Below are 27,816 nucleotides of genomic sequence, written 5' to 3'. Positions count from 1 at the left end.
TCTTTTCATAGGGAATAGGACCTGAGTGGATCATCTCCTGTTTTTGTTAGCCATGTCAGTAATTCTACAGCATTAATAAAATCAATCTAAGTAATCAAGTTACTTTCTCATTATTCTTTTCCTAATCATTTCATTTAATAAGACATCTTCACAAAAAGTACGAGTGTCATTTTCTAGTATGTTCTGTTACCAACTCAAAATAAACTCTCCTGTATTAGGTACACTCCCTGCAGTTACAGAGGAATGGAGGAGAGACTACCTCATGGCAGCATGTCACGACTAACGGATCACTCCAGGCACAGCAGTTCTCATCGGCTCAATGAACAGTCACGACATAGCAGCATCAGAGACCTCAGTAACAATCCCATGACTCACATCACACATGGCACCAGCATGAATCGAGTGATTGAAGAAGATGGAACTAGTGCTTAATTTGTTTTGTCTAAGGTGGAAACTCGTGCTGTTAAAAAGCAGATTTTATTCTTTGCCTTTGCATGACTGACTGCTGAAACTCAGTTATTGTGATTTCAGTCAGGTGCAGATTGTGTCCATTGGAAAGGTAAATTTTGCTTTTTATATTGCATCAAACTTCAAACATCAAGGCCTCCAAAACACTTAGAATTATATAATCTCAAAAGTAATTCTTTCTAGGTTGTGAAGAGATAATAATTTGTCTGGTAAGCATTTTTATAAACCCACTTATTTTATATTTAGAAAAATCCTAAATGTGTGGTAACTGCTTTGTAGTGAACTTTCATATAATATGAACTAGTTGTGAGATAACATTCTGGTAGCTCTGTTAATAAAACAAAATTTCAGAATTGATGAAATTTTCTATGCAAGGCTTATTTCTCAGATGAATAGTAGGACTTTGTAGTTTTATTTCCAGTAAGTGAAAAAAAAAACTTTTTAAACTGTAGGAGACTTTGATAAATCAGCAAGTGTATTTTAGCTAATAGAATGTAAGTGCAACAGAAGAATCTGACTAGTCTGTGGAAGGTTATATCAAAATTCTATCAAAATAATCTTTACCCAGAGATATTCAGGATTTGAATTAGCAATGGAATAAAAGCAGAGGTGGGCATTTCCCCCCTATTATTGTGTTGTTTTTATTACATTTGTAAATATTGCTTTTACTGGCTGTATTTTTATAACTTAACCCATATGCATGGTATAAAAATTTTAATTTGTAACTATTTCTTCTCATGTAATAGTATTGATTCATAGAAAACTTCATCTGCTCTGTGGAGGCATCTGTTGAGATAAGCATCACACATTGTAAGGCTTTTTGTGGTAACTACAATTGCAAAATGTTTTTTCTGTATTCATTGTTGTATTTTTCTACAGTGAATTGTGACCTTGCCCAAACCACCAGACCCTGGTAGCCAGGCCCCCCTCCATAGTGAGCTGATTGTCTGCACTTGCACTGTCTCAGTAGCCAATAGACTACAGCTTTTGTCCCACATTCTTATTTTCAGTTTCTGGATCATTCTTGTTTTAGTTGATATATACATATAATCTAAGTCCAAAGTGATGATTAATTTGGTATTTGAAAATCATGTAGCAAAATGGAGCATGGTTAATCTCGCTATGAATATCTTTTCATCTTAAAAATATCAAGTCAGAAATGTTTAACATTTTATCTTGTAATGTTTAAGTAATTTACATATGAACTGTGAACTTTATAAGGTACAAAAGTAATCAAAGGGAAAGAAAAAGTGTGGAAAATGCTAGATGTGTTATGTAAAAAGATGTATTTAAACAAGTGGTCCTCAACCCTGACTACAGGTAAGAATCATTTGGAGAATTTCTCAGGCCCAACACTTTCCACTGCTCACTTAATAATTACTAATTTTTTGTTCTAAGACTTTCCAGGTGATTTTAATCTGCAGCCAGGCTTGAAACCAATTGTTTTAAATTAACTTGCCCCTGATAATCTGATGGTATCACCTTATATCACATGAAGATCTAGCTAGATTCAATGTTATGTTTTTGTATCATTGCCTAATATACAATTGTTTTCCATTTTATTGTCCATTATAAAATGCAGGATTCTGGGCTCAACTCCTAGAGATTCTTAACTCAAAGGTGGTATGATGTTAAAAACCTGTAGTTGTAAAAATACCACAGGTGGTTCTTGTGCAAGTAATCCAAGAATCACACTTTGAAAAAATAGTGTAGACTCTAGAGGCCTGGCTGTGCTGGATGCAAGTTTTTGACCTTTAACAAATCAGTCTCTCTGAACTTTTGTTCCCTTGTTTGTAAATGAGGATAAATGATTAAAAAACTTCTCTGCCTACCTCAAAAAGTTGTCAAATCAAGATCAAATGAAAAAAATCACGTGAAAGCTGTTTGAAAATGGTAAATCCGGCCGGCGCCGTGGCTCACTAGGCTAATCCTCCACCTGCGGTGCCGGCACCCCGGGTTCTAGTCCCGGTTGGGGCGCCGGATTCTGTCCCCGGTTGCTCCTCTTCCAGTCCAGCTCTCTGCTGTGGCCCGGGAAGGCAGTGGAGGATGGCCCAAGTACTTGGGCCCTGCACCCACATGGGAGACCAGGAGGAAGCACCTGGCTCCTGGCTTCGGATCAGTGCAGCGCACCAGCCTTAGCAGCCACTTGGGGGGTGAACCAACGGAAGGAAGACCTTTCTCTCTGACTCTCTCTCTCACTGTCTAACTCTGCCTGTCAAAAAAAAAAAAAAAAGAAAGAAAGAAAGAAATAAAATGGTAAATCCCTTATGAAATATAAGGGATTAAGAATATTGAGGATTTATTTGAGGACTACTGTAATATTTCTTGATATGTGTTTACTTTATGTGTACTTTCTCTCACCCTTTAAAACAAAAAAGATGGTGAAAAACAAGCTTTCATCAGGCAAGAGTCTTTTCTGACAGTAATTTGTTTGCATTTCATGTTTCTTTCAAAGCACATGGTCATATATCTTATTATGAGTTATTATTAATTCTTTAAAATATATTTAAACATTTGGCCCAAAGTGTTTTTTCCTCTGTCTTCATTGTCTTTCTCCTTGGATCTGGAGTTAGCATTCAAGACAAGCAAGATCTGAATTCCCTCATAGCTGATAATTAGTAAACCTTTTCTATGAAGGCCAAATTTACAATATAACAAGTAATTTATATATAAATCAATAATTCATGAAGCTTTGTCTGAGAATCCCTTCTGAGAACAGCATGAGAGAACCAAAACAAACATTCACAAACAAAAATACAAAGTTAAAATAAAAGGTGCCAGTTTGAGCTCGAAGATGCTGCCATCCATTGCCATCTGCATTAGATTACCAGCTGCCAAAGTGTTGCTTTTCTTGTACAAGAGGGCCAAGTATAGACAGTTAAGTGAACATTGCTGTGAAAATCTTAACTTTGTGCTTCCAGATTTTTATATATTTATTTGTATCTTCTCTATTAGACTAATTGTTTATGTGTGAATGACTGTATTGACCTTTGGGTTATTTTCAGGAACTATCTATATATTGCTCCACAAAATTTAATTAATAGTGTTGATCCATTGATTTCAGTAACAGAATTTAGTTCGAATCATGTTATTTATCAAACTAGTGCTCCAAATTGAAAACGTTTCCTTTTTGAAGAGACCATTGAAGAACTACAGCAAAAGCCTAAAGTGGCTTAAACTTACTTGAATAAGTCTGGACAGACTTTCTCACCATGTGTTTAATTTGTGTTATGACTGGCATGTGCTAATGTTTAGTGTTTTATTTGTTCACTTGACAACTGAGATAATAATAGTTCTCTCTAAAATGTTTTCATATTATCAAAAAGTTTTGAAAAATACTTTTATTTTGACAGTATTACTTTACTTAGTCATTAGGCAAAAGATGCAAGATAATATAAAGCTCAAAACAAGAGTTTCAAGGAACAGTTGATTAATAACTTAGCAACAACACAGGGCTGAGTACCTAGCAAGGTTTTCAATAAATACTTAAATTAATGAACAACTCATGTCACACAACTTACTTTTACAATAATAGTGAGTCTTACTTCAAAAAAATTTGGAAGATCTTAATATAAAGCTAAGTGAAATGAATAAGAAATAGATGTTATACTGAATGAAGCTTGTTTCTCTTAGAGTAACATTCTATATTACTGTTTTAATTAAAAAGATATACATACAAATATGCACCAACCTTTTTAATTATTTAAAAAGGTGAACATTGATTTTTAGAAGTGAGTAATCAATTCTCGTGCTAAATTAGGTATTTGTGTACCACTTGGGTGAATGAGTATTCAGGCAAGCTTTCCTTTTCTATTGCTTAAGAGTAGATTTATAACAATTCTAAGAATCTTTTCAAATTAGAAAAATCTACTACATTTTAACCTACCTCATAGTTTCTTCCTGATGATGCTGGAAATAACTGAGACTGTACCCTTCTTCATTTAGGCTCTATGCCCATGAAGTAAAAGGAAGAACTTAAGGTTTTGTTTTATGTTTTTGTTTTTGATAAGTGAGTGGATCACTGGCTAGAGCTTAAAAAATCATTAGTACACCAAAATTTTGTTTTGATTATATTTATATTGTGTTTTGACACATCAAAGGTACATTTATATATTATATTTGGATGACTTGTGTTATGCAAATTCCATTAGGCTTGGAATTCAAAGACCCCCTCTTTATGTCAACTGAACTGCTCATTTAATTTCTTTAATTCTCAATTTCTTCAGTGTAAAATTAGGATAAGATAATTTTTGGTCCCAACCTACTTCAGTGAAGATTATAAGGATCAAATGAAATAACAGGTATTATAGTACTCTAGAACCTATAAATTGCGCTACTGATATTACTTGGTTCTGTTAGAACTTGGGAGTTGCAGAAAACGAAGTTATCCTCCCTGGTATTTATTTTTTAGCAATAAGAACAAAATAGGAATTAGGCCAGTATTCATATGATACAATTAACCATTAAAAATGAGATTCTTTTTAAGAGTATATTCTATTAAGTTGTATGGGCTCTTTAATATTTATTATACTAGAAGATACTCTCAACTTATGTGAAGTTGAATTTGTAGCTAATGTCCAGTAGAAATTTGGGGATCTCCATTATATTTTTCCTTTCATATGGAATTACATAGGTACATTAACTTGACTTTTCTGAAATTTATACAAAACTGTAAAAAGGAATGTAGGCCCTATAACTTTCTTCCTTTGGAGGTTTTTCTGTAGCTAGTTCTGTGTGTTTGAGAACGAGTCTTGAGAAAGGGATTGTGGTACTTCACTGTTTCTCATGGCACAGAGCTTTATATTTTAAGTCATACTACAATGGGAATTGTTTGTATATATGTAGACGTAATTTTTAAAAACTTGTGTTAAAGAATAATTTTTCCCCATTCTTCACACACAAACACACAGATAGCATTTTTATAGAATCTAGATTTACAAGGGAACTCATGATTCTTTTGAACTTTTATGCTTTTTGATGACTGATGACAATAAGAAAAATGTTTACATTTAATTCAGCTATGTTCCATAGCAAGTGGATTATTTTATACTTTATTCTTACATAACTTTAATCTATTTTATTTGAAAAAGCTCGTGTTGGCATCTCTTCACAGTTTTTTTTTTCCCTTGGTTCTAGTTATGTGAATTTTGAGAAAAGCAAAGGAAGATTAAACATCCTTTACTTTTCAACTGACTGTAATCAGTCTCCCAAGTTTTTCTTTTTTTCTAATTTAATTTGAATTTTATACTTCTTTAATAAATTTATATAGGATTACGGTTTTCTCTCAGGTTCCAAATCTTCTAGGAAGATGTTAAACTCCTGTTACCTAGGACACCTGCATCCCATATTGGAGTGCCTGGGCTCAACTCATAGCCCAGGCTTCTGATTCCAGCTTCCTACCTGTGCAGACCCTGAGAGGCAGCAGGTTATGGATCAAATAATTGGTACCTGCCACTCACATGGGAGATGTGGATTGAGTTCCTGGCTCCCAGGTGCCTGAGGGCTTTAGGGGAGTAGACCAATAAGTAACTGGAATATCTAGCTATCTGTCTCTTTCTCCCTCCCCGCCACCCCCCCCCCGCAAATTAAAATTTTGTTGCCATAAGAGGAAATAATGTGTTCACTTATATGTTACTCAGAACCTAAACCAGTACATTATTTCCTGTAAGATAGAGTAGTTCAGCCTATTTGAATGCACTGAAAGGTCATTTCCTTAAGGTATGTTTCATATAATCACCTGTCTCAGGAAATCTATTATGTCTTTTCTTGGATATATTCATTGGTATGATAACATTGCTCATAATGGACTCTCATTTTATTGGCCACTGTGACCAGTTTTCCCTGACAGAAAACAAAATTTTGACCTTGTAATTATTCAAATTTTGAAGACCCACTTCCATTATTTTGCCAGTCACCATTTGCTAAAGTTAGTGTTTTTAGTTTTTTGTTTTTTTTTTTTTTATGCTTGTTATTTTGCATTTCCTGGAGTATGGTGAATTACTTTATTATGTAGCCTGTAAGGTTTTGGTTCTGTGTCAACTTGGTGTATATACTAACTTGCAAATAATTTCTTTATGTAGAGCATATTGACTTTTTAAAAAAATTGGAGCTTAATAGTTTATTTTCTAAATTGGCAGAGTTTTGTGATGATTAATAAAATGCATTATGTTATTTTAAAAATACAGGATTTTGAGTTAGGAATCCCGATTTCTAGTCTTGCCTCCTCTTCAGTGAGCTATGTAACTTTGGCAAGGCATTTTTTCCTCCTGGGGCTTCTGCTTACTCATCTGTAAAAAGAGGGATAGAATGGATTAGATTAGGTGCTGGGTCAAGTTCCACCCACCTCTGATTTTATTTTTTCTTGGTCATCTTACAATCATTACTTTGGGCTTATTTCAATTCTTGTCATACTTCTCATGAACTGTATTTTTCAAAGAACTTATACTATTAATGCAGTTTATATACATATTGGTAAGATTCAAATATGTTATTAACTTTTTCTTTTTCTTTTTCTTTTTTTTTTTTTTTTTTTTTTTTTTGACAGGCAGAGTGGACAGTGAGAGAGAGAGACAGAGAGAAAGGTCTTCCTTTGCCGTTGGTTCACCCTCCAATGGCCGCCGCGGCCGGCGCGCTGCGGCCGGCGCACCGCGCTGATCCGATGGCAGGAGCCAGGAGCCAGGTGCTTTTCCTGGTCTCCCATGGGGTGCAGGGCCCAAGCACCTGGGCCATCCTCCACTGCACTCCCTGGCCACAGCAGAGGGCTGGCTTGGAAGAGGGACAACCGGGACAGAATCCGGCGCCCCGACCGGGACTAGAACCCGGTGTGCCAGCGCCGCTAGGCGGAGGATTAGCCTAGTGAGCCGCGGCGCCGGCCTTTTTTCTTTTTCAAAACATGACTGTTTATTTATTTGAAAGGCAGAGAGGGAGAAATTTCTCATTCATCCTCTCCCCAAAGTCCTACAATAGTTAGGGCTGGGCAAGGTCAAAGCCAAGAGCCAGGGTTTCAATCTGGGTGTCCCACAAGGTGACAGGGACCCAACTACTGGAGCTCTCACCTGCTGCCTCCTAGGGTGCATATTAGAAGGACGCTGGAGTTAGGAGAAGAGCCAGGACTTTAATGAATGCAGGTGTCTCAAGCAGTATCTTAACCTCTGTGCCAAACTCCTGTCCCTTAACTTTGTTTTCTAGTCTTTAAGTAAATGTAAAGGAGGAAAGTTATGTTACAGATAATAAAAATGAAGGAAAAGTTACAAATAGTGGACATAACTGTTTTTTAAGTGGGAAAAATCTTTTTAAACACCAACATAAGTACTTTAAGTTGATTTACAGAAAAGAATGAGACAAAGTTTTGTGGTCTTTGACCTCTAGTTAGCTAGTAAGCCTCAGTATTATACAAAATATATTCAAGATAAAAATCAGTGACCAAAGTGATTTTAACACTGGCTCGCGACTAACTTTAAAGCTGTCAGGTTTTACCAACATTAAAATAATTGTAAAATATAAAGGAAATTTCAGAAGAGTTGATTGAATTTTTTGTTTAACAATTCTGAAATTGCATTCTTAGATTCATTGAATTAGCACAGCACCTGATTGCCATAGGCAAGTGAATGCCCTGGTTTAAAATATTGTTAGAGATAAACATGGTTTTGAATTTTTTTCTTTCCATAATGTTTCCATGAAAGCTTCTTAATTATCTTAATTATCATCTAATAAAATGTAGAGATTCTATTAGTTCCAGCTTTCAGTTCTCTCAAAGATTAACAGTGTTCTTTGAGAATCAAGCCAAAGAGATCCTTGCTATTTGTAAAGATCATTGTCTTGGCCCTGTCTGCATTAGCTCCTAACAATCTCTTGGACAATATCTAGTTATTGGGTTTGGGGCCTGGTGGTTAGTGGAAAATTGAGTGGAAAGATGTATTCGTTTCTCATGTGATTTCTTTACCTACACTGTTTTTTTTTTTTTTTTTTTTTTTTTTTTTTTTTGGTCATTTCACTGGATCATGTAACTGCCGGCTTCTAGAAATCAAATTAGATGCCGAACTTTTCTCTTAGAGAAGCCTACACTATGAAAATGTTAATTTGATTGCCTATAAACAGAATAACAACACCACATTTATTTTCACTTTTCAGTCTGCAAGTTTTGGTTGTCACACTGGTTAAATTTGAATCAGATCTAACTTCATTGAATGTTTTCTTGATTTTGTTAATAGTATATTCTATAAAATAAGCCAAATAATCCTAAAGTTAATTTATATTTATCCACCCACCATTTTCCTTTTTCTCCTAACTACTCCTACCCTCAGCTTTGAAAAGGAAATCTGCAGATACCTTGTCTTAACCTTGCCCCAGATAAATTTTCCCTAAAGTAATCTTATCAATAGAAATATTTCTATAATTCTATATTTCTGAAACAAAATCAATGTACTAGTTCTTTGTATTTCACTGAAGTGAAAATGTACTTGAAAATGATGTATTTCCTTTATATATGAGCTTGAAAAATATAAAAAGGACTGTGCAGATCGGGAAGTGCTCACATCATAGGTGCCATTGTGATTAGGTGTGAGCTATCAGACTAAATCTGAATTACTTATCTTTCTGTAATACCTAGCTTCTTTAGAATTATCTCACTTCATATGTCTTTAATGCTAACTTAAAACAGTTTTTCTGCTTTTATTTTCAAATGCCAGATTCTTGCTTTGAGTTTTCTCATTGAAGTTTAAAATTATTTTATATGTGGATGTGTGACTCTGGTTCAGACATTTGCTTTGGCATGATAAAGATATTACTGCCATCATCCCTTTCTCCCAGCTCCTGAAGGGAGGTCTCATTTAACAACTCAAAAACTATTAAATTGTCTTGTCTTGTTATTTGAGAAAACTATGAAAGGAGTTTCTTCAAAATTAAAAGTTTTAGATTCACATTTCCCTGATGGCTAGTGATCCTGAGCATTTTTTCAAGTGTCTGTTGGCCATTTGAATTTCTTCTCTTGAAAAATGCCTGTTCAAGTCTTTTGCCCATTTCTTTAACTGGATTGTTTGTTTTGTTGTTGTTGAATTTCTTGAGCTTTTTTTAGATTCTGGATGTTAACCCTTTATCAGCTGCATAGTTTGCAAATATTTTCCCCCTTTCTGTCAGTTGCCTCTTCACTTTCTGAGTGTTTCTTTTGCAGTGCAGAAGCATCTCAGCTTGATGTAATCCCATTTATCAATTTTGGCTTTCACTTCCTGTGCCTCTAGGGTATTTTCCAAGAATTCTTTGCCTATGCCAATGTCTTGCAGGGTTTCTCCAATGTTCTCTAATAATTTGATGGTATTGGGTCATAGATTTAGGTCTTTGATCCATTTTGAGTAGATTTTTGTTTAAGGTCTAAGGTAGAGGTCTAGTTTCATAGTTCTGCATGCACAGATCTAGTTTCCCCAGCATCATTTGTTAAAGACTGTCCTTGCTCCAGGGATTGATTTTAGTTCCCTTGTCAAAGATAAGTTGATTGTAGGCACATGAGTTGATTTCTGGAGTTTCTATCTTGTTCCATTGGTCTATAGGTCTGTTTTTATGCCAGTACCAGGGTGTTTTGATTATAACTGCCCTGTAGTTTGTATTAAAATCAAGTATTGTGATGTCTCCAGCTTTGTTTTTGTTGTATAATATTGCTTTAGCTATTCAGGGTCTCTCGTATTTCCATATGAATTTTAGCATCTTTTTTTTATAGATCTGCAAAGAGTGTAATTGGTATTTTGACTGGGATCACACTGAATCTATAAATTGCTTTTGGTAGTATGTACATTGTGATGATGTTGATTCTGCCGATCCATGAACATGGGAGATTTTTCCATTTTTTAATGTCTTCTATTTCTTTCTTTAATGTTTTATAATTTTCATTGTAGAGATCTTTGGCTTCCTGGGTTAAATTTATTCCAATAATTTCTGTATTTTAATATGGTAGTGAATTTGGGATATTATACAAATGTGTCAATAATTAATTATAATTTCCTGTAATATGCAGTGCTCAAAGCTCATGTTTATTTAATCTAAGCTGTTTTTGAGTCTTGTCTTATTTTCAGAACTCATTAATTTCTCATCTGAGAAATGAGAAATTTTCTTATCAAACTATCTGAAGGTTTATGAAGGATACTCTGCAGGTAACCACAGATCTTTTCACAAAAAGCTTTTGTTTTGTCATTAAATGTCCTAGTTTTTTAAAAGACATGTTATCAAAATGACTTTAATAATCAAAGCAAATACCTTTTGAGAATCCATAAATTATGTAAGTCTTTTATTGTCTGTATAGTTTTTAAGTTTCTATAACTTGCAGTTCTGTCATATTAAAGGATTAGTCTGTAAATATTATTTAGAGGCAAAATAATTTTTTGCCCTTCATACCTAATAAAGACTCCAATTTTGCTAGCTATAGAATCTTAGGGTGAGATTTTGGCCTACTGGTTAAGACACTACTTGGGATACTTATATCTCTTACCAGTTTTTGGATTCTAGTCCCAGCCCCACTTGAGATTGTAGCTTCCTAGTGCAGGCCCTGAGAGGCAGCAGGTGATAGCTGAAGTAGTTGGGTCCCTGTCACCAATATGGGAGATTCACGGCCCCAGCTTTGACCAGGCCCAATCCCAGCTTTTGTGAGCATTTGGGGGAGTGAGTAGATAAGAGCTCTCTTATATGCCTTCTTTTCTCTCTCTCTCGCTCTCGCTCTCTCACTCTCTTGCTCTCTCAAATAAACTAAATAAATTTATGAATGCTATAAATACTTCTGTGTTACATAGTCAACACGTTTGCCATAAAATGCCATTTAAAGGTTTCTTTATATCTGTTTGAAATTATAAGAATAAAAATATGTAAATATAAAAATATGAGGTGCTTATGCAAGGATTTCTCAATTTTATGATCTAGAAAGTTGTGAATTATGTTGTTCCAAATTCAGACACCCCCTTATATAAATGATATTACTATGAATAATTTAGAAACATGTTAGCCAGCAAAAGCTAATCTAACACATTGTAGAATCACTCTGGGTATCTTAATGTTGTGTACATTTTTATAGTTGACAAAGCTTTGATCTATCAATAAGTGGTTGATATACTTCTTCCTAGGGGATGCTCATGAAACTCTGAGCCCTGCTTACGTCCATACTCTTCCCATCTGACCTATTCCTTAAATGCTACATTCTCCAAAATCTTATTAGCTGGCTTCTATTCCCCATCATCATTCTTTACAATACTTCCAAAATATGACCCATCTCAGTTGTTAAGAAAAAGGAAGTTTGCTTTAACCAGTTCATATTAAAGTGCTGGTGACCATATCACTTTTATCTCTCTTAAAGAGAAATCTGTGTTAAAAACACATTGCTGTTGGCACAGATTATCTCAATGAGTAGAATATTATTTTAAAACAGAAGTAAAAATAATATCATTTAATGTTGGTGGAACTGTTTTGAGGAAACAGAAATCGTGAAGTGACCTGATTTGAAAATATGTCCCTTTGCTCTGAAACCGTGTGAAGTCTCAGTGCTGTATGTCCTCAGTGACCTTCAGGAAGGGAGCTGACTGCCTGTGTTCATGGGTCTTATGAAGTCAAGGCTGCAGATGTGGGTTTTTTTTCTTTCAGTTCAAGAATGATATCCAGAGTGTCCTAGTTCTGTATCACCTGTAATTTTTAAAATCTATCAGTGTTTCTATGTTATTGTGTTCCACCTTACAGCAACATCTGTCTGTTCATTGATACGAAATTTCCAGATGAACACTGTTCATACTTGTGAAAAAAAAAAAAGGTCTTCCCATTTTCAGTTTTTCAGGAGACTTAAAGTTATAAAATGCATTATTCCATTTGCTCTGTTCCAAAAAATTGCTGTTTTTAAATAGCTGGCACTTAGCATTTTAGTTTTTCTCAGTTGAATTGCAGAGGTGATTCTAGATTGATTCTAAATTTTTAATCTTGCTTTATCACATAAATATCTAGTTATAAAGTTTACAGATTGAATTTTGTGGCATTAATTCTTCATGTTTCTGTTTTAAACATTCATTAAAACTGTTCATTCGTTTCCAAGTGAGTGGGAAAGTTGCCATTGTTGAGCTATGTATAGGGCAAGTGCACTGTATTAGAGCATGTACTGTATTTTCACATTAGCTGGATGTGCTTTGCACTCTGCTCTTGTAGATTTATTTTGTTTACAGTAGACTGATGTCAGTTTTTGTAAATGTTTTTTCTTAGCACTTTAACTGTGAGTGTACAAACTGATTTTAAATGTAGTGGTTGTATATTTTGGTTATAAATTGGAAATTTTTAATAAAATTGAATAATTTATTCTCTTTGCTGTCATCATTATCTGAATGTAGTTTTGTACCTCATGTTCCAGCTTCTTTATTTAAACAGCCTAGTTAACATATTACACGGCTATCATAAAATTAAGTTTCATATATCATATTCCTACAACATTACTAAGTTTTCTTATTCATAATAGCATGAGAATCACAAACCTCTGATACATAAAAATATAAAAACACACATCATCCTATATCTTACCCTTCTTTTGCACTTGTTTTGTCACTGTAGATAAAACCATCTCTGTTTATTGTTACATCCTCAGTACATAGTAACACTAGTAGTCACATAAATAGAGCCATAAGAAATACCTGTTAAAAATGAATACATTAGGCCGGCGCCGCGGCTCACTAGGCTAATCCTCTGCCTTGCAGCACTGGAACACCAGGTTCTAGTCCCGGTCGGGGCGCTGGATTCTGTCCCGGTTGCCCCTCTTCCAGGCCAGCTCTCTGCTGTGGCCAGGGAGTGCAGTGGAGGATGGCCCCAAATACTTGGGCCCTGCACCCCATGGGAGACCAGGAGAAGTACCTGGCTCCTGCCATCGGATCAGCGTGGTGCACCGGCCGCAGCGCGCTGGCTGCAGCGGCCATTGGAGGGTGAACCAACGGCAAAGGAAGACCTTTCTCTCTCTCTCTCTGTCTCTCACTGTCCACTCTGCCTGTCAAAAAAAAAAAATTAATACATTAGAATATATCAGTTTTCCAGTAAGAAATGTAACTCATATAAGCAAATATCAAGTAATTTTTTTTTCATGCAAGGGTAGGCTAGCTAGTACTTAAAGTTCCATTAGCAGTGTAGTGTGTATCTTTCCTGAATCATACAGTCTTAACTTGGAAGGAACTTTCAAATTCATAAAGTCCAGCTTCCCACCTGGTGCAGAAATCCTTCAAAACACCCTCCGTTGCGAGCCTCTGCTTTAATGAGTTCTGTAGCAGGAAGTTCACGGCTAAGTAAGACCTTCCATCCCATTCTGAGACTGCTCTCTAATTGTTATATAAAGCTTTCCTTATATTGAGTGGGTGCTGTTATATTGTTGGTGCTGTTCTACAGCTAAGTAATTCTTTCTTAGGACTACTTTCTAGACATTTGAAAAAAGGTACCCTGTTTTCTCCAAATCTTTTCTGTGGTCAAAACATGTCCCTGTTTTCTTACTCTCCAAATCTCCTATGACATCCTATCATACCTTGATTATTCCTCTCCAAAACAGTCTGGTTAAGAATATCTCTTTTAAAATCATCTGAAGAACTGAACATGTATCTCCAGATGCCATAGAATCAGTGGGGAGTCCACTGGACACTTTTATGTATACTGTACTTCTGTTAAGTCGACATTTACACAGAAGAACAGGAGCCCCTTTTAATAATCAGATCCCTCCGATCATTGGAAGTCGGGCAGTCTAGATGCTGATGATATGAATAAAGGGGAAATGCTGAGAATTGAGGGTGTTCACAAGTGAGGGAAAGAATGAGGTTTTTTGGTTGTGTTATCCTTGACCATCAACTAACTTGGTAGGCTAATGCTGATCATTAGCTGATTGAGAACGAATCATTGTGTGCTGTGGTGCATAGCTACCCATGCATGCCCAGCTCCTTCATCTGCAAGCAAAGAACTGGGCTATGCCAGTTGCTTTTAGCTATGAAATTCTTTCTCAGTAGGTAAACCGGAGAAAAGCAGACTTCTGTTGAAAGAGAAAGCAAGGTGCCAGGAATCCCACTTCTTCGGCCTAGCCGCCTTACCCTGCTCTCCTGCAGCAGCCCTTGAAGCATCCAGATAAACTCTGACAGCTCAAAGAGCCCACTTCAAAAACCATGAACCTTTTCTGTTTCTCAGCTGTGGTGTTGGTCACACAAACCTACATGTGATCAGATTGCATAGAACTGTGTGTATACATACACACACGAATGAGTGCATGTTAAACTGATGGAATCTGAATAAAACAGATGGGTTGTAGCTATGCCAGTTTCCTGGTTTTTATGTTGTATTATAGTTACCAAAAAATGTTATCATTAGGGGAAACTGGATATGAGCTATTTATTAAAACAATATGTACATCTGCAATCATCTCAAAAAGTTTAACAGATTTTTAAGTTAGCAAATTAAGATGATCGCCAGATCCTTTCTAGAATTCTGTGATTCATGATCAATTTATTTTCTGGCTACCTTTTCACTTCCGTTAGTTTTTGAGAACCTATTACTGTTTGTGTTGAAGAGATTCTTGGTTAGAGTCTCCTACCTAGAAAGCCTTCAATTCATGTTTGAGCTTTCTAATTTTCTCAACTGAAAACAGTTATCAGGCTAGGGTGGCAGTGGGGATGCTTTCAAAACTGGGATTGGCTTTCAGATCTCAGTCCTACAACTGCCAGGAATTCTGCCAACAACCAGAATAAGCAAAAGAAGCAAGAACTCTGCCCTCCAAGTGTCCAGAAAGGAACTGCTGACTTCCTGCTTTCTGGTCAGTGAGACCCACCGCAGACTTCTGAGCTATAGAACTGTAAGATAATAATACTGTGTTGCTTAAACCAGTAGAAACCTAATGTACTAAGCCTCACACCTCTGATTCTGCAGCATATAGGCAATAAACAAATGAGTAATGGAAAATTGGCCAAGGAGTCCATTAAGAATCAGAAGCATTTCAGAGTCCTGGCCAGTTGCCATGAAACACACGGCTGAGGTAGGTGGAGGCAGTGGGAGGTGTTGAGATTAGTAAGAGCAAGTAGTCCCTGCTACTTTTCTTCTGATTTCATCTTTTTTTTTTCCACCATTATTTTTTCAGTTCTCTTCTTGTCATTTGTTCCCAAATCTCCCTTTTTTTGTCTTCCATCCTACTTTCCTCATGCTTAAAATTCTACTCCTCATTTTTTGTCTAATCTAATCTAATCATACATTTTTAGCAGCCCCACACTCTCCCAACCAGAAAAATTATTTTGTCAGGAGACAAAATTGGGGCCAGCATTGAGGTGTAGTGGGTAAAGCCACCATCTGCAATATTATAGGTGCTGGTTCAAGTCCACTGCTGCTCCACTTAAGATCCAGCTCCCTGCTAATGCACTGCAGAAAGCAGTGGAGGGTGGAACTTGGGCCCCTGCACCCATGTGGGAGACTTGGAAGAAATTCCTGGCTCCTGGCTTCAGACCAGCCATGGCCATTTGGAGAGTGAACCAGTGCTCTGTGTGTGTCTTTCTCTCTTGGTAAACTCTGTCTTTTAAATAAATAAATAAATATTTAAATAAATAAATAACTAAAAGAAAGAGACAAAGAGCAGATAAATTTGAGTTGTTCAAGTGTACCAAGTATGAAAAAGGGAACATAGATTTATTCCCTGATCTCTGGGTACTTTTGAACAATGTACACATACATAAAAGCGAGTTACATACAAATCTACTTATTTTAAAAACAAAAAACTATGATATCAAGTACTCAAGAATAATTTTTAAATAACAAAAGCTTTTTGCTGGGACCAGTGCCGTGGCCCAGTAGGTTAATCCTCTGCCTGTGGCACCAGCATCCCATAAGGGCGCCGGTTCAAGTCCCGGCTGTTCCACTTCTGATCCAGCTCTCTGCTATGACCTGGGAAAGCAGCGGAGGATGGCCCAAATCGTTGGGCCCCTGCACCCGCATGGGAGACTGGGAAGGGGCACCTGGCTTCTGGCTTTGGATCAGTGCAGCTCTGGCCGTTGCGGCCATTTGGGGAGTGAACCAACGGACAGAAGACCTTTCTCTGTTTCTCCCTCTCACTGTCTGTAACTACCTCTCAAATAAATAAATAAAATCTTTAAAAGAAAAAAACGCTTTTTGCTAAGGTACTGACAAGTCACTGTCTTCCATTCTGCTGCAGAAGAATTATAATGAGCTCTTTTCATTGTCTGCAGACAGCTGAAGACTAAAGATCCTGCAGTGCTAACAGAAAGTAATCAACAACCTCAAATAATACTAGATGTACACATGTACAATAATAAGGACAACAGGAATATATAAACGCTTCACGTGAAGTGAGTCAACAAAACATGTTTTTATTTTGGAAATGTTTTAGACACTAGACTTTTTAGAAATTTGCTAAAGATAGCCAGTAAATTCACATGCTATATCTGTATGCAAGCGTCTGGTTTCCCACCTGTGGAGGTGGCCAAAGGGCAGAAGAAGGGAGGTTATTCTCTGGAAAGAAGTTGGGCCACATTGAGTTTGCCCAAGGGAACCACATGTAGCAGTCCCTATGGCAGAAACAATCTATGTGCTACTCAGCCATCATTTAGTGGATTCCAAGCGAATCCTTGCACTTTTCAGTGTGATGATAAGCATTTCAGAAAAACCCAGACTGTGTAGGCCATGTGACTGCCAGAAATTAGTTTATTTCTGGAGCCATTACAATGGCACTAAAATTAATTAGCAAATGCAGAGATACTAAGGAGAAAACAAACTAAATCTTTGGATCTAATAATTCTTCCTTCCTTCTCCTGTCCTGTTGATCGTAGAAGCTCTTTTGCAGCAACATGATATATTTGATTCTAAGGCTGTTGTAAGCTGTCAGAGTTTTTTTCCCAAGAGTCAAGCATCGTGTATTGTTTCTCTTGTCTTACACAAGTCATTTTAGAAAATGATGTGTCAAGCCATTGTTATCAGTCAATAGCATTTATTCATTCATTCATTAGCTAAGTACTCATCTGTTTACTTACTCCTTACCCTAGACATTCAAATAAGAAAATGATGTGGTTTCTCCTCTTGCAAAGTTCACAGTACAGTGAGGAAATAAACTGTGAAACATCTGAGTACTGCAGTATTGGTGAGTTCAGGGTATTATGGAAGCACAAATGAGTAAGAAGTTGCTTCTAACATGAGGACTGAGGATACAAGGAGTGTTATAGATTATTATTAGTAATAATTACTAATTATATAATACTAATAATTACTAATTGGTCACATTAATTGCCAAGATTATGATAGGGAACAAAACAGACAATTGAAACGTACAGTCTCGGCCGGCGCCGTGGCTCACTAGGCTAATCCTCTGCCTTGCAGTGCTGTGGCCAGGGAGTGCAGTGGAGGATGGCCCAGGTACTTGGGTCCTGCACCCCATGGGAGACCAGGAGAAGTACCTGGCTCCTGCCATCGGGTCAGCGTGGTGCGCCGGCCGCGGCGGCCATTGGAGGGTGAACCAACGGCAAAGGAAGACCTTTCTCTCTCTCTCTCTCACTGTCCACTCTGCCTGTCAAAAAAAAAAAAAAAAAAAAAAGAAAGAAAAGAAAAGAAAAAGAAACGTACAGTCTCGTAATCTGAAGTTTGAGTCTAAAGGGAGAACACAGATGATAAGTAATAAATCAGCAGACTAATTTCAGGTTATGAAGTAACAGCATCCTATAAGGAGATTCTTAAGGGTGTTGGTAAAGAATATGGATATTGGTTAAAGTGAAAAATAGTGCCATTGAAGCATTTTAACTAAGGAAGTAACATGGCATAAGTAAATAAATGATATTTAAAAGAATGAGGAGGCAAAGACCTATATGAAGTGCTAATGGTTGAATTCTCTGGGACTGTTAAAAGACACTGTCAAGTCCATGGAGCTCGGTGAGTTTCACGATTTTATTTTCAGTTGCACTTAGACACCTTATAAGAAAGTGAAAGAACATATGAAGAGAAAAAATAAGGCAGCCAGAGCAGAGACAGGTAAGTCACAAAGAAATAGCAACGACAGGGCCAGCGCTGTGGCTTAGTAGGCTAAGCTTCTGCCTGCTGCACCAGTGTCCCAGATGGGCGCCAGTTCCAACTAGTCTAGCTCTCTGCTTATGGCCTGGGAAGGCAGTAGAGCATGGCCCAAGTGCTCAGGCCCTTGCTTCCCCGTGGGAGACCTGGAGGAAGCTCCTGATTTCGGATTGGCTCAGCTCCAGCCGATGCGGCCATTTGGGGGAGTGAACCAGCGGATGGAGGACCTTCCTCTCACTCTCCCTCTCTTTGAGTTTTTTTTCTCTCAAATAAATAAAATCTTAAAAACAAAAAAAAGTAGCAACTACAGTGAAGGCTGATTTCTCTACAGCAATAGTGAAAGCCAAAAGACAAGAATATATCAAGGAAAACAACTATAAACCAAGAATTCTAAGCCAGGAAACTGTCTTTCAAGAATAAGGGCTAAGGGGTTGGTGCTGTGGTGTAGTGAGTAAAGTTGATTCTTGCGGTGCCTGCATTCCCATATGGGTGCTGGTTTGAGACCTGGATGCTTCCCTTCTGATCCAGTTCCCTGCTAATGTGCCTGGGAAAATGATGGAAGATGGCCCGAGTCCTTGGGTTCCTGTACCCACATGGGAGACCCAGAAGAAGCTCTTGGCTCCTGGCTTTGGATTGGCCCAGCTCTAGTCATTGTGGCTGTTTGGGGAGGGAACCAGTGGATGGAAGATCTATCCCTCTCTTGGTAGCTCTGCCTTTCAAATAAATAAAAAAAAATTTTTTTTGACAGGCAGAGTGGACAGTGAGAGAGAGAGACAAAGAGAAAGGTCTTCCTTTTGCCGTTGGTTCACCCTCCAATGGCCGCTGCAGCCGGCGCACTGCGGCCGGCGCACCGCGCTGATCCAAAGGCAGGAGCCAGGTGCTTCTCCTGGTCTCCCATGGGGTGCAGGGCCCAAGTACCTGGGCCATCCTCCACTGCACTCCTGGCCCTAGCAGAGACCTGGCCTGGAAGAGGGGCAACTGAGACAGAGTCCGGCGCTCCGACTGGGACTAGAACCCGGTGTGCCGGCACCAAAAGGCAAAGGATTAGCCTATTGAGCCGCGGCACCGGCCTAAATAAAATCTTAACAACAACAAAAAAGAATGAGGGTGAAGGGGGCAGGCATGAAGGTGGCTGCTACTTGCAATTCCTACATCCCATGTAGAGTGCCAGTTCAAGTCCTAGCTACTCTGCTTCCAATCCAGCTTCCTGCTAATGCATCCCTGGAGGCAGCAGATAATGGCTCAAGTACTTGTGCCCCTGCCACCCACATGGTAGACCCAGATGGAATTCTAGACATCTGTCTGTCTCTGTCTGGGTGTCTGAGTTCCAAAAAATGTGTGGTGTTTGCTCCTCCTCATCCTCTTCTGAGACTGTTGTTTTTTAAAGTTTGATTGTGGAAGAAAAAGCTTGTATGAAACTCCCCCCTTCACCTTCCCACACCCCTCAGAAAACCAAAGGGGGAATATCCACCCGCCGAGGGCAGTGCAGCTGGGGCTGGGGCTGGGGCTAGAGGAGGGCTTCCTAGGAGCGCCTGCTTTCTGTGTACACGAGGGCCTCTCCCTAGCAGAGCAGAGGGAGCTCCTGTTGGTGCCCATGCCCTGGGGCTCAGGATGGTGTTTTGTCTGGGAACCCTGTTAGGCCCAGGCTGCTACTGCTGTGGTGCCGATCTCCTGAGACACTGCCACCAGGGAGCCCACGCATGCCCAGCCATCCTTCCCTCTTGATAACCTTGAAGCAGTACGTCCTTCAGCTGCCCCTGGCAGGGTCGTGGGGGACTTCACAAGCCCTGCTTTCCTGGGTTCCCATCTGACCCACACAACAAGGTGCCCCTGCATTTGCCACGAGGGGCTTCGTTGGCCACCATCAGTGGGTGTGGTCCTGCCAGAGTGGTCCTGCTGCTCCTCCTGCTTGTAGGCTACCTCACCTGCTAAGTGTCCCACACACCTTGGCTTCTTTCCCACGAACAAGCCATTTTTGTGACATCCTTGGAGAAATGGGCTCTGCAGCGGGCCAGAGCAAGTGCAAGCCTTGGCGTGGGGCGGAAGAGGGTACGTGACTTCCCCAGGCCCAGGAGGGCCTCAGTCCCAGTGGTGTGGGTTCTGAGCAATGCCTAGGGCCCCTCCCTCCCTTGCCTGGAGGGTCAGTAGAGGCTGCCTCTCAGCCGCAGTAGTCCCTGCTCCTCTTAGAGTCTTTCCCAAGTGGCGGCCGCCTCTGGGCAGGAGCACGATGTGTGGCGTCCAGGAAGTGAGGCAGGCCCATCCTTAGGTGATCAGGTCTGAGGCCAGACGGGGAGGCAGAGGGACTCGGGCTTGGGAGGAACCCGTCTGTGTGCATGGAGTGAGCTGTTTGTGCTGTGTGGGTTGTGTGCACATGTGCATGCCTTTTTTTCTTTTTGCCATGGGGACAATTGAATTTGGGGAATTTTTCTACCAGAAACAGCCAGCCTTCTCCCACTGGCTGTCACCTAAAGCCCATCAAAGTCACATCCAGCCTAGAGAGAACCTCAGTCACCAACTCCACTGGTGTGGCGGAAGGTGGCCCAGGTGGGAAGTGGGCGTAGGAACAAAGAGATCCCCGAATTCACTGTGAGCCCCAGCAGGAGAGCATGGTAGGGCAGCGAGGGCTCGGACACACACACTGGCTCCCCTCCCTGCCCTGCGCTTCCTTTCCCGCGTTTCCTGGATGAGTGAGGAGCAGCAGTGGTTGCCCCTTCCACCTGGACAGTGGTGTGTGGAGCACACAAGCTGGGTGGGTGTTTGTGGTGGGGCCTCATGGTGCCTAGGATGAGATGAAGATGAGGAGGTTTTTCCTTACTGTATAAATGAATATTTTTTGCAGGATTTGGGAGTGAACCAGTGGGTAGAAAACCTCTCTCTGTCTTTCAAGTAGTTGAAAATTTAAAGAGAGAGAGAAGAGGGAGGGAGGGAGGGAGGGAGGGAGGGAGGAAGGGAAGGAAGGAAGGAAGGAAGGAAGGAAGGAAGGAAGGAAGGAAGGAAGGAAGGAAGGAAGGAAGGAAGGAAGGAAAGGGAAAGAGAGAAAAAAGAATGACAGTTAAAATAAATCGGTAGCCAAAGTAACAGTTACCACCCAGTCCAAATCCCTCCATATTTCTATTTATTTATTTATGTTATATTATTTATTTATATTTATTTATTTGAAAGTCAGAGTTACACAGAGAGAGGAGAGACAGAGAGAGAGAGAGAAAGAGCAGTCTTTCATCCTATGGTTCACTCCCCAGATGGCTGCTACAGCTGGAGGTGTGCCAGGAGCCAGGAGCTTCTTCTGGGTCTCCCATGTGGGTACAGGGGCCCAAGGACTTGAACCATCTTCTACTGCTTTCCCAAGCCATAGCAGAGAGCTGCACAGGAAGTGGAACAGCAGGGTCTTGAACCAGCACCCATAAGGGATGCCGGCGCTTGAGGCCAAGGTGTTAACCCACTGCACCACAGTGCTGGTCTCCAAATCCCTCCATATTTACCTCTTAGTATTTAATAGGAAGAATTAAATTATACAAATTACACATTTTCACATAACAAGAAGACAAACACTACAGATTTCAAATTACCTAAAGTAGAAAAATAAACACTATTCCACAGTGGAGATTTCTCTAGTTATCCCATTACCAAACTGCAGAGAACCAGAGGGTCTAGAAAAACTGCACTTGGAAAAGGGGATAGAGCTAGAAAGAAAGTCCCCTCTTAACTGGTAAGTACTTGCAAACAGTCCTGTGAGAGTAGAGATCAGAGTGGCTGAAATACATGAAGATTTGAGGAAGCATTCATCTTCTGGGGGTGGAGAGAGGGAAAAGTGCCTTTTGGAACCTTCGGATGCCAAATAGGGTAAACTCAAAGAGACCCACACTAAGACAATTACAATCAAACTGAAAAAACAAAGACCCTCGAGAGCAGCAAGGGAGAAGCAACTTGCCACATAGGAGGAATTCTCAATAAGAATATCAGCAGACATCTCATCAGAAATTATGGAGACCAAAGGCAGTGGGCCAACATATACAAAGTGTTGAGGGAAGAAAGCCGTCAACCAAAAACCCTATATTCAGCAAAACTGTCCTTCAAAAGTGGTGGAAAAGGGGCCGGCGCTGTGGCACAGTGTCCTAAGCCTCCGCCTGCAGCACCAGTATCACATGTGGGTGACTGTTCTAGTCCTGGCGGCTCCTCTTCCAACCCAGCTCCCTGCTAAGGCATCTGGGAAAGCAGTGAAAGATGGCCCAAGTGCTTGGGTTCCTGCACCCACCTGGGAGACCTGGGAGAATGTCCTAGTTCTTGGCTGCAGATCAGCTCAGCTCCCATCATTGTGACCATATGGGGAGTGAACCAGTGGATGGAAGACCTTTCTCTTTCTCTCCCTCTGTCTATAACTTACCTCTCAAATAAATAAATAAAATGTCTTTAAAAAAAAAAAGTGTGGAAAGGAGGCTAGCATAGTGGCACAGTGGATTAAGCTGTCCTTTGGTTTGCCCACATACCTGGGATCCAGCCCTGCCTCCACTTCCCATCTAGCGTCTTAAGTACCCTGGCAGGCAGCATGGTGGTTCAAGTGTTTGGATCCCTGCCATTCATGTGGGAGAACCCAGTGGAGTTCCTGGCTCTTGGCTTCAGCCTGGCCCAGCTCCAGTTTTTTTTGTCAGGCATTTGGGAAGTGAATAAACAGCAAAATAATGGGAAAAGAAACACATGATCATCTCAATTGAGGCAGAAAAAGCATTTGACAAAAGCCACATACTTTCACGACACAAATACTCAACAGGTGCAGAGGAATAGAAACTACTGCAGCATGATGAAAAACTCACAGATAGCATCACCAGTGGTGAAAGACTGGGAGCGTTCCCTCTAAGATCAGATGTCTGCTTTCACTGCTTCTTTAATACAGTACCAGAAGTTCTAGCCAGAGCACTGAGGTCAGAAAAATTACATAGCATCTGGATTGGAAAGGAAAAAGTAAATTATCTCCATTTAAAGATGGTAAGAAATTGTAGAAAATTCTATGAAGATTCCACAATAATTATTATGTTAGAATAATAGAATAGAATACTTATTATGTTAGAATAAATACATGAACTTAGCAAAGTAGCAGAATACAAAATCAACACAAGAAAATTCTGTACAACTAGAATGGGTATTTGGCCTAGCTGTTAAGATGTTCAGCACTCTGGGCTCTCTGGAGAGATGGAGGTGTGGGCACCTGCAGCTGGCCCAGCCTGTGTTGATCAACACAGCAGGGAGTTATTATTGCATCGCTTGTAAAATCCATAATAAGAATATGGAAAAAATCTAGTCATTTAGCCAGGTTCTCAGTTTCCAAATCTTCAAACTCGGCATGATCATACCTATCACACAGGGTTGTTTTGAGACTAAATGAGGTCAATGCCTCACACAAAGTAGGTGTTCAGGAAATATGGTTCCACCCCCTGCTCTCCATTCTACGCCCTTAAAAAGCTGAGCTGGTTTCGGGGCCGGCACTGTGGTGCAGCAGGTTAAAGCGCTGGCCTGAAGCCCTGGCATCCCATATGGGTGCCGGTTTGAGAGCCGATTGCCCCACCTCCTATCTAGCTCTCTGCTATGGCCTGGGATAGCAGTAGAAGATGACCTAAGTCCTTGGGCCTTTGCACCCACATGGGAGACTGGGAAGAAGCTCCTGGCTCTTGGCTTCAGATCAGCTCAGCTCTGGCCGTTGTGGCCATTGTGGAGTGAACCAGTGGAATGGAAGATCTCTCTCTCTCTGGCTTTACCTCTCTCTGTAACTCTTTCAAATAAATAAATCTTTTTTTTTTTTTGTAAGATGAACTGGTTTCAAATAAGTAGATAAATCTTTTTTCTTTTTTTAAGATTATTTATTTATTTGAAAGTCAGAGTTACACAGAGAGAGGAGAGGCATAGAGAAAGAGAGAGGTCTTCCATCCTATGGTTCACTCTCCAGATGGCCACATGGCAGAAACTGTGCTGATCCAAAGCCAGGAGTTTCTTCCAGGTCTCCAATGTGGGTGCAGGTGCCCAAGGACTTGGGCCATCTTCTACTGCTTTCCCAGGCCATAGCAGAGAACTGGATCAGAAGTGGAGCATCCAGGTCTCAAACCAGCGCCCATATGGGATGCCGGTGCTTCAGGCCAGGGTGTTAACCCACTGCACCACAGCGCTGGCCCCTAAATAGATATCTTTAAACAGTTTGGACTGAGGAGCCAGCATATTTGGTGTAGTTGTTAAGATGTTGCTTAGGACCCCAGCATCTCCTGTAGCTCCTCCAGAGTAACAGGAGACGGTGCAGAGTGTGTGGACACCAGAGGAGGAGACTGTCGCTCCCCCTCTTCGTGGAGGAACGACACAGGACCCTGCGCTGTTCTTTTGTCTGCTCGGCCCTCCCCGGGTTTGCTGCTGGTTCTTCCCGGGTTGGCTGCCGACCCTTCCACCTCTGTGGAAGGGCGGTTCCCCCTGCCACTTTCCCCACTTCCGCGGGGGAGCGGCATACCACCGGCCGGCTCTCTCGGGGGCTGCACAGGTGTTCCTTCAGATAGATGTTCCCGGTGCATGTTGTCTCTCTCCTCCTTTATAGTCCTCTTCCACCAATCCCAACTCTGCTACCCACACGCCGAGTACGCTGCTCTCCTCCAATCAGGAGCAGGTCCTGCTGTTTATTGGTTGAACTGGAGGCAGCTGTGTAGAGCTATTTCCTCCTCTCCCAGCGCCATATTGTGGGAGAGCAGATGCATAGAATAAGTCTTAATTCCAGTAACAGTCTTAGTCCGAGTTGCTCCCCACAGAGACGAGTGCTGGAGGGAGCTTGTGACAGTTCTCCCGGTCTGATCAATTTTCAGAGTGAAGTAGGAAACAAGGTCATTAAGCACAGGGATGGATAAGATGTTGGCGGCCTAAGGAGCCAGAGGGAAATATGAAGCAATCCCTGAAAGAATGGGAGCAGGAAGGAACCAGAGCAAACACAAGATGCTTGCCGGGCAGCGCTGATGCCTCACCTGAGATTCATGTTCTTTTTTTTTTAATTAATCTAGTTATTTGAAAGTCAGAGTTACACAGAAAGAGAAGGAGAGGCAGAGAGAGAGAGGAGAGAGAGAGAAAGGTCTTCCATCTGCTGGCTCACTCCTCAATTTGCTGCAACGGCCAGAGCTGCGTGGATCCGAAGCCAGGAGCCAGGAGCTTCCTCCAGGCCCCCGACGTGGGTGCAGGGGCCCAAGGACTTGGGCCATCTTCCACTGCCTTTCCAGGCCATAGCAGAGAGCTGGATCAGAAGTGGAACAGCTATGTCTCAAAGTGGCACCCATTTGGGATGCTGGCACTGTAGGCGATGGCTTTACCCACTACACCACAGCACCGGCCTGATATCTTAGATTCTGTTGTAGGCTAGTGGTCGTGAGGCTGTGCCCGATCCTCTTGTCTCCAGAGGCTGGTAGCTTCCAGTGACTTATAATTCCAGGAAAGGTTAATGAGAGAGTTTTTTGTTTGTTTTAAGCATGTGGTGTCACGAGCGCCTACTGCTACTGCTCGACAGTAGCAGGTGCAACGTACGACTTGTCAGTCATGGGGAAGAAAGGAACACATGGACACAAGATTGCCTTTCCTATAAATGATTTTTATTGCTTACACACCAGGGACACACCAGGGGTTTATTACATTCTCCACTGCTTAGTTATTAAGATCAATATACTCATCTATATCAATATACTTATCAATATATATTATTTAGTACACTTATCAATAAACTTAACACCACTACTTAATGTGACTTAAATATTTAACTTAGCTACTTAGCTTAACGTAACTACTTAGCTTAACTACTTGGCCTAGTCACCTAACTTAACATAACTACTTAACACACTTATCAATATCACTAATATCACTATCAATAATGTCAATAATACCACTTATCATAATTTATAGCTAATTTAACACACTTACTGAATTACTTAGCTTAACATAACTACTTATCTCAATATATATACCTAATCTTAACAATATCACTATCGGCCAGAAAATCAATATTCTTATACCATAAGTCACAACAAACACTATTAAAATAATCAAGTACTATCACAATGAACAACACAAGCACAGCAAAAGATTCAATACATAACATTGGTTTGCTACGTATCTAGGCTCGGATCACTGTCACGAATGTGTTTCTCCAGTGGGGAGTGTATAGTGTCCAGGGTTCAACGTCCCAGCAGGGACAGAACTCGGACCAGTCACTTACAGGCAGCCGGAAGTCATGGGAAGGCTATCACTCTGGGCGGTAGGCTCAAAGTTCCCAGGCGGGCAACAAGGCGAGAAGTTGGAGAGGTCCCCTGCTGAGAGGCCTGGTCCGGCTCTGCGGTCAGCTCTGGCAGCGGGCTGATAAGGACTCCAGGCGAGGCGGCTCTGCTGGTCAGGCCCGACAGCAGGGCGGCAATGCAGCAGCGCCGCTGGCCGCTTGATCCCGTCCTCGCCTTGTGCCGCTTAGCCAAAGCTAGCGGGCTGCCTCTTCAGCTCCGGATGCGTGGAGATCCAGAGGTTCACACACACTGGGCCCTTGGTTCGGCGGCAAAGCCGAAAGTGTTACAGCAACTTTTATCAGACGGGCACTAGACAGGAACAGGGCGGCTCATGCGGCTAAAGCCGCACAGGAGACTGCGGCTGAAACGGCTCAGGAACGGACGCAGCTCAGAAAGCCGTGGCTGGGACAGGTCAGGAGCGGGTCAGGATCTCGTCAGTGACAGCCCAGTGACAGCTCCGCTCTTCTTTCTTCCGCTCCCGGTGGTTTACACGCACCAGGCCATGATCCTTGAAAGGATGGAGAGCGGTGCACGGGCTCCCTTTTTATCCTCATTTCCGGCAGTCCTCCAGCTTGCCATCGCCAACTTGTTGTCCAATCAATGCTGTTTCCTCCTTGCTTGCAGCTGAGCAGTCCAGTCAATACTGTTCACGTCTTATGTTTGAACTGTCCAGTCAGCGTGGGCAGGAGGGTATTGCCCGTAGCGCAGTGTTATCTGACTGACCAGAGATGTCTGCTTGGTATGATTAGGAGCGTCTCCCTAACAGCCGTTAGGTATTGCCTCAGCTCCTGACTTAGAACTCCACTTCACTTTTTATTTTGTGGCTAGTGGTAACTTTCTAACTCAGTGTTTTCCCGTGGAGTTTCCACAGTTCATCTCCTTTTCAGGTAAGCGGTGATCCGTGACTCTTTTTCAGACTCCTGTGGGATTCTCCACATGTGGTAAATATTGGGGGTGGGGCAGTGAAAGCTCTCCTGGCTTTGAGTGGATTTGGATCCAGCCTCTGGCGATAAGGAGTTCGGGGCAGGGCTGTAGGAGCGGATGACGGGGC

At 40.9% G+C, this 27,816-nt stretch overlaps 1 protein-coding gene and 1 long non-coding RNA gene across 6 annotated transcripts in view; one reads left to right on the top strand and one right to left on the bottom strand.

Moving 5' to 3' along the window:
- Positions 1-12,777, top strand: part of FZD3 (frizzled class receptor 3) — a 101,661-nt gene extending 88,884 nt beyond the window's left edge. For all 5 annotated transcript variants that reach the window (XM_070068245.1, XM_051842534.2, XM_051842535.2 and 2 more), the window contains one exon: positions 219-12,777. In XM_070068245.1, coding sequence (XP_069924346.1) covers positions 219-432 — 214 coding nt within the window. In that variant the 3' untranslated portion in view covers positions 433-12,777. The remainder of the gene's footprint in view (positions 1-218) is intronic.
- On the bottom strand, positions 6,555-27,816 carry LOC127490258 (uncharacterized). The gene is made up of 3 exons (XR_007918106.2): positions 26,708-27,816; positions 13,107-13,453; positions 6,555-6,755 (listed from the first exon to the last, which is right to left on the bottom strand). It is a non-coding gene; the product is annotated as an uncharacterized lncRNA (long non-coding RNA).

This window comes from Oryctolagus cuniculus, chromosome 2 (assembly GCF_964237555.1).
Source record: "Oryctolagus cuniculus chromosome 2, mOryCun1.1, whole genome shotgun sequence".
Classification (NCBI taxonomy): Eukaryota; Metazoa; Chordata; class Mammalia; order Lagomorpha; family Leporidae; genus Oryctolagus; species Oryctolagus cuniculus.
This window is presented reverse-complemented; position numbering and strand designations above follow the sequence as displayed.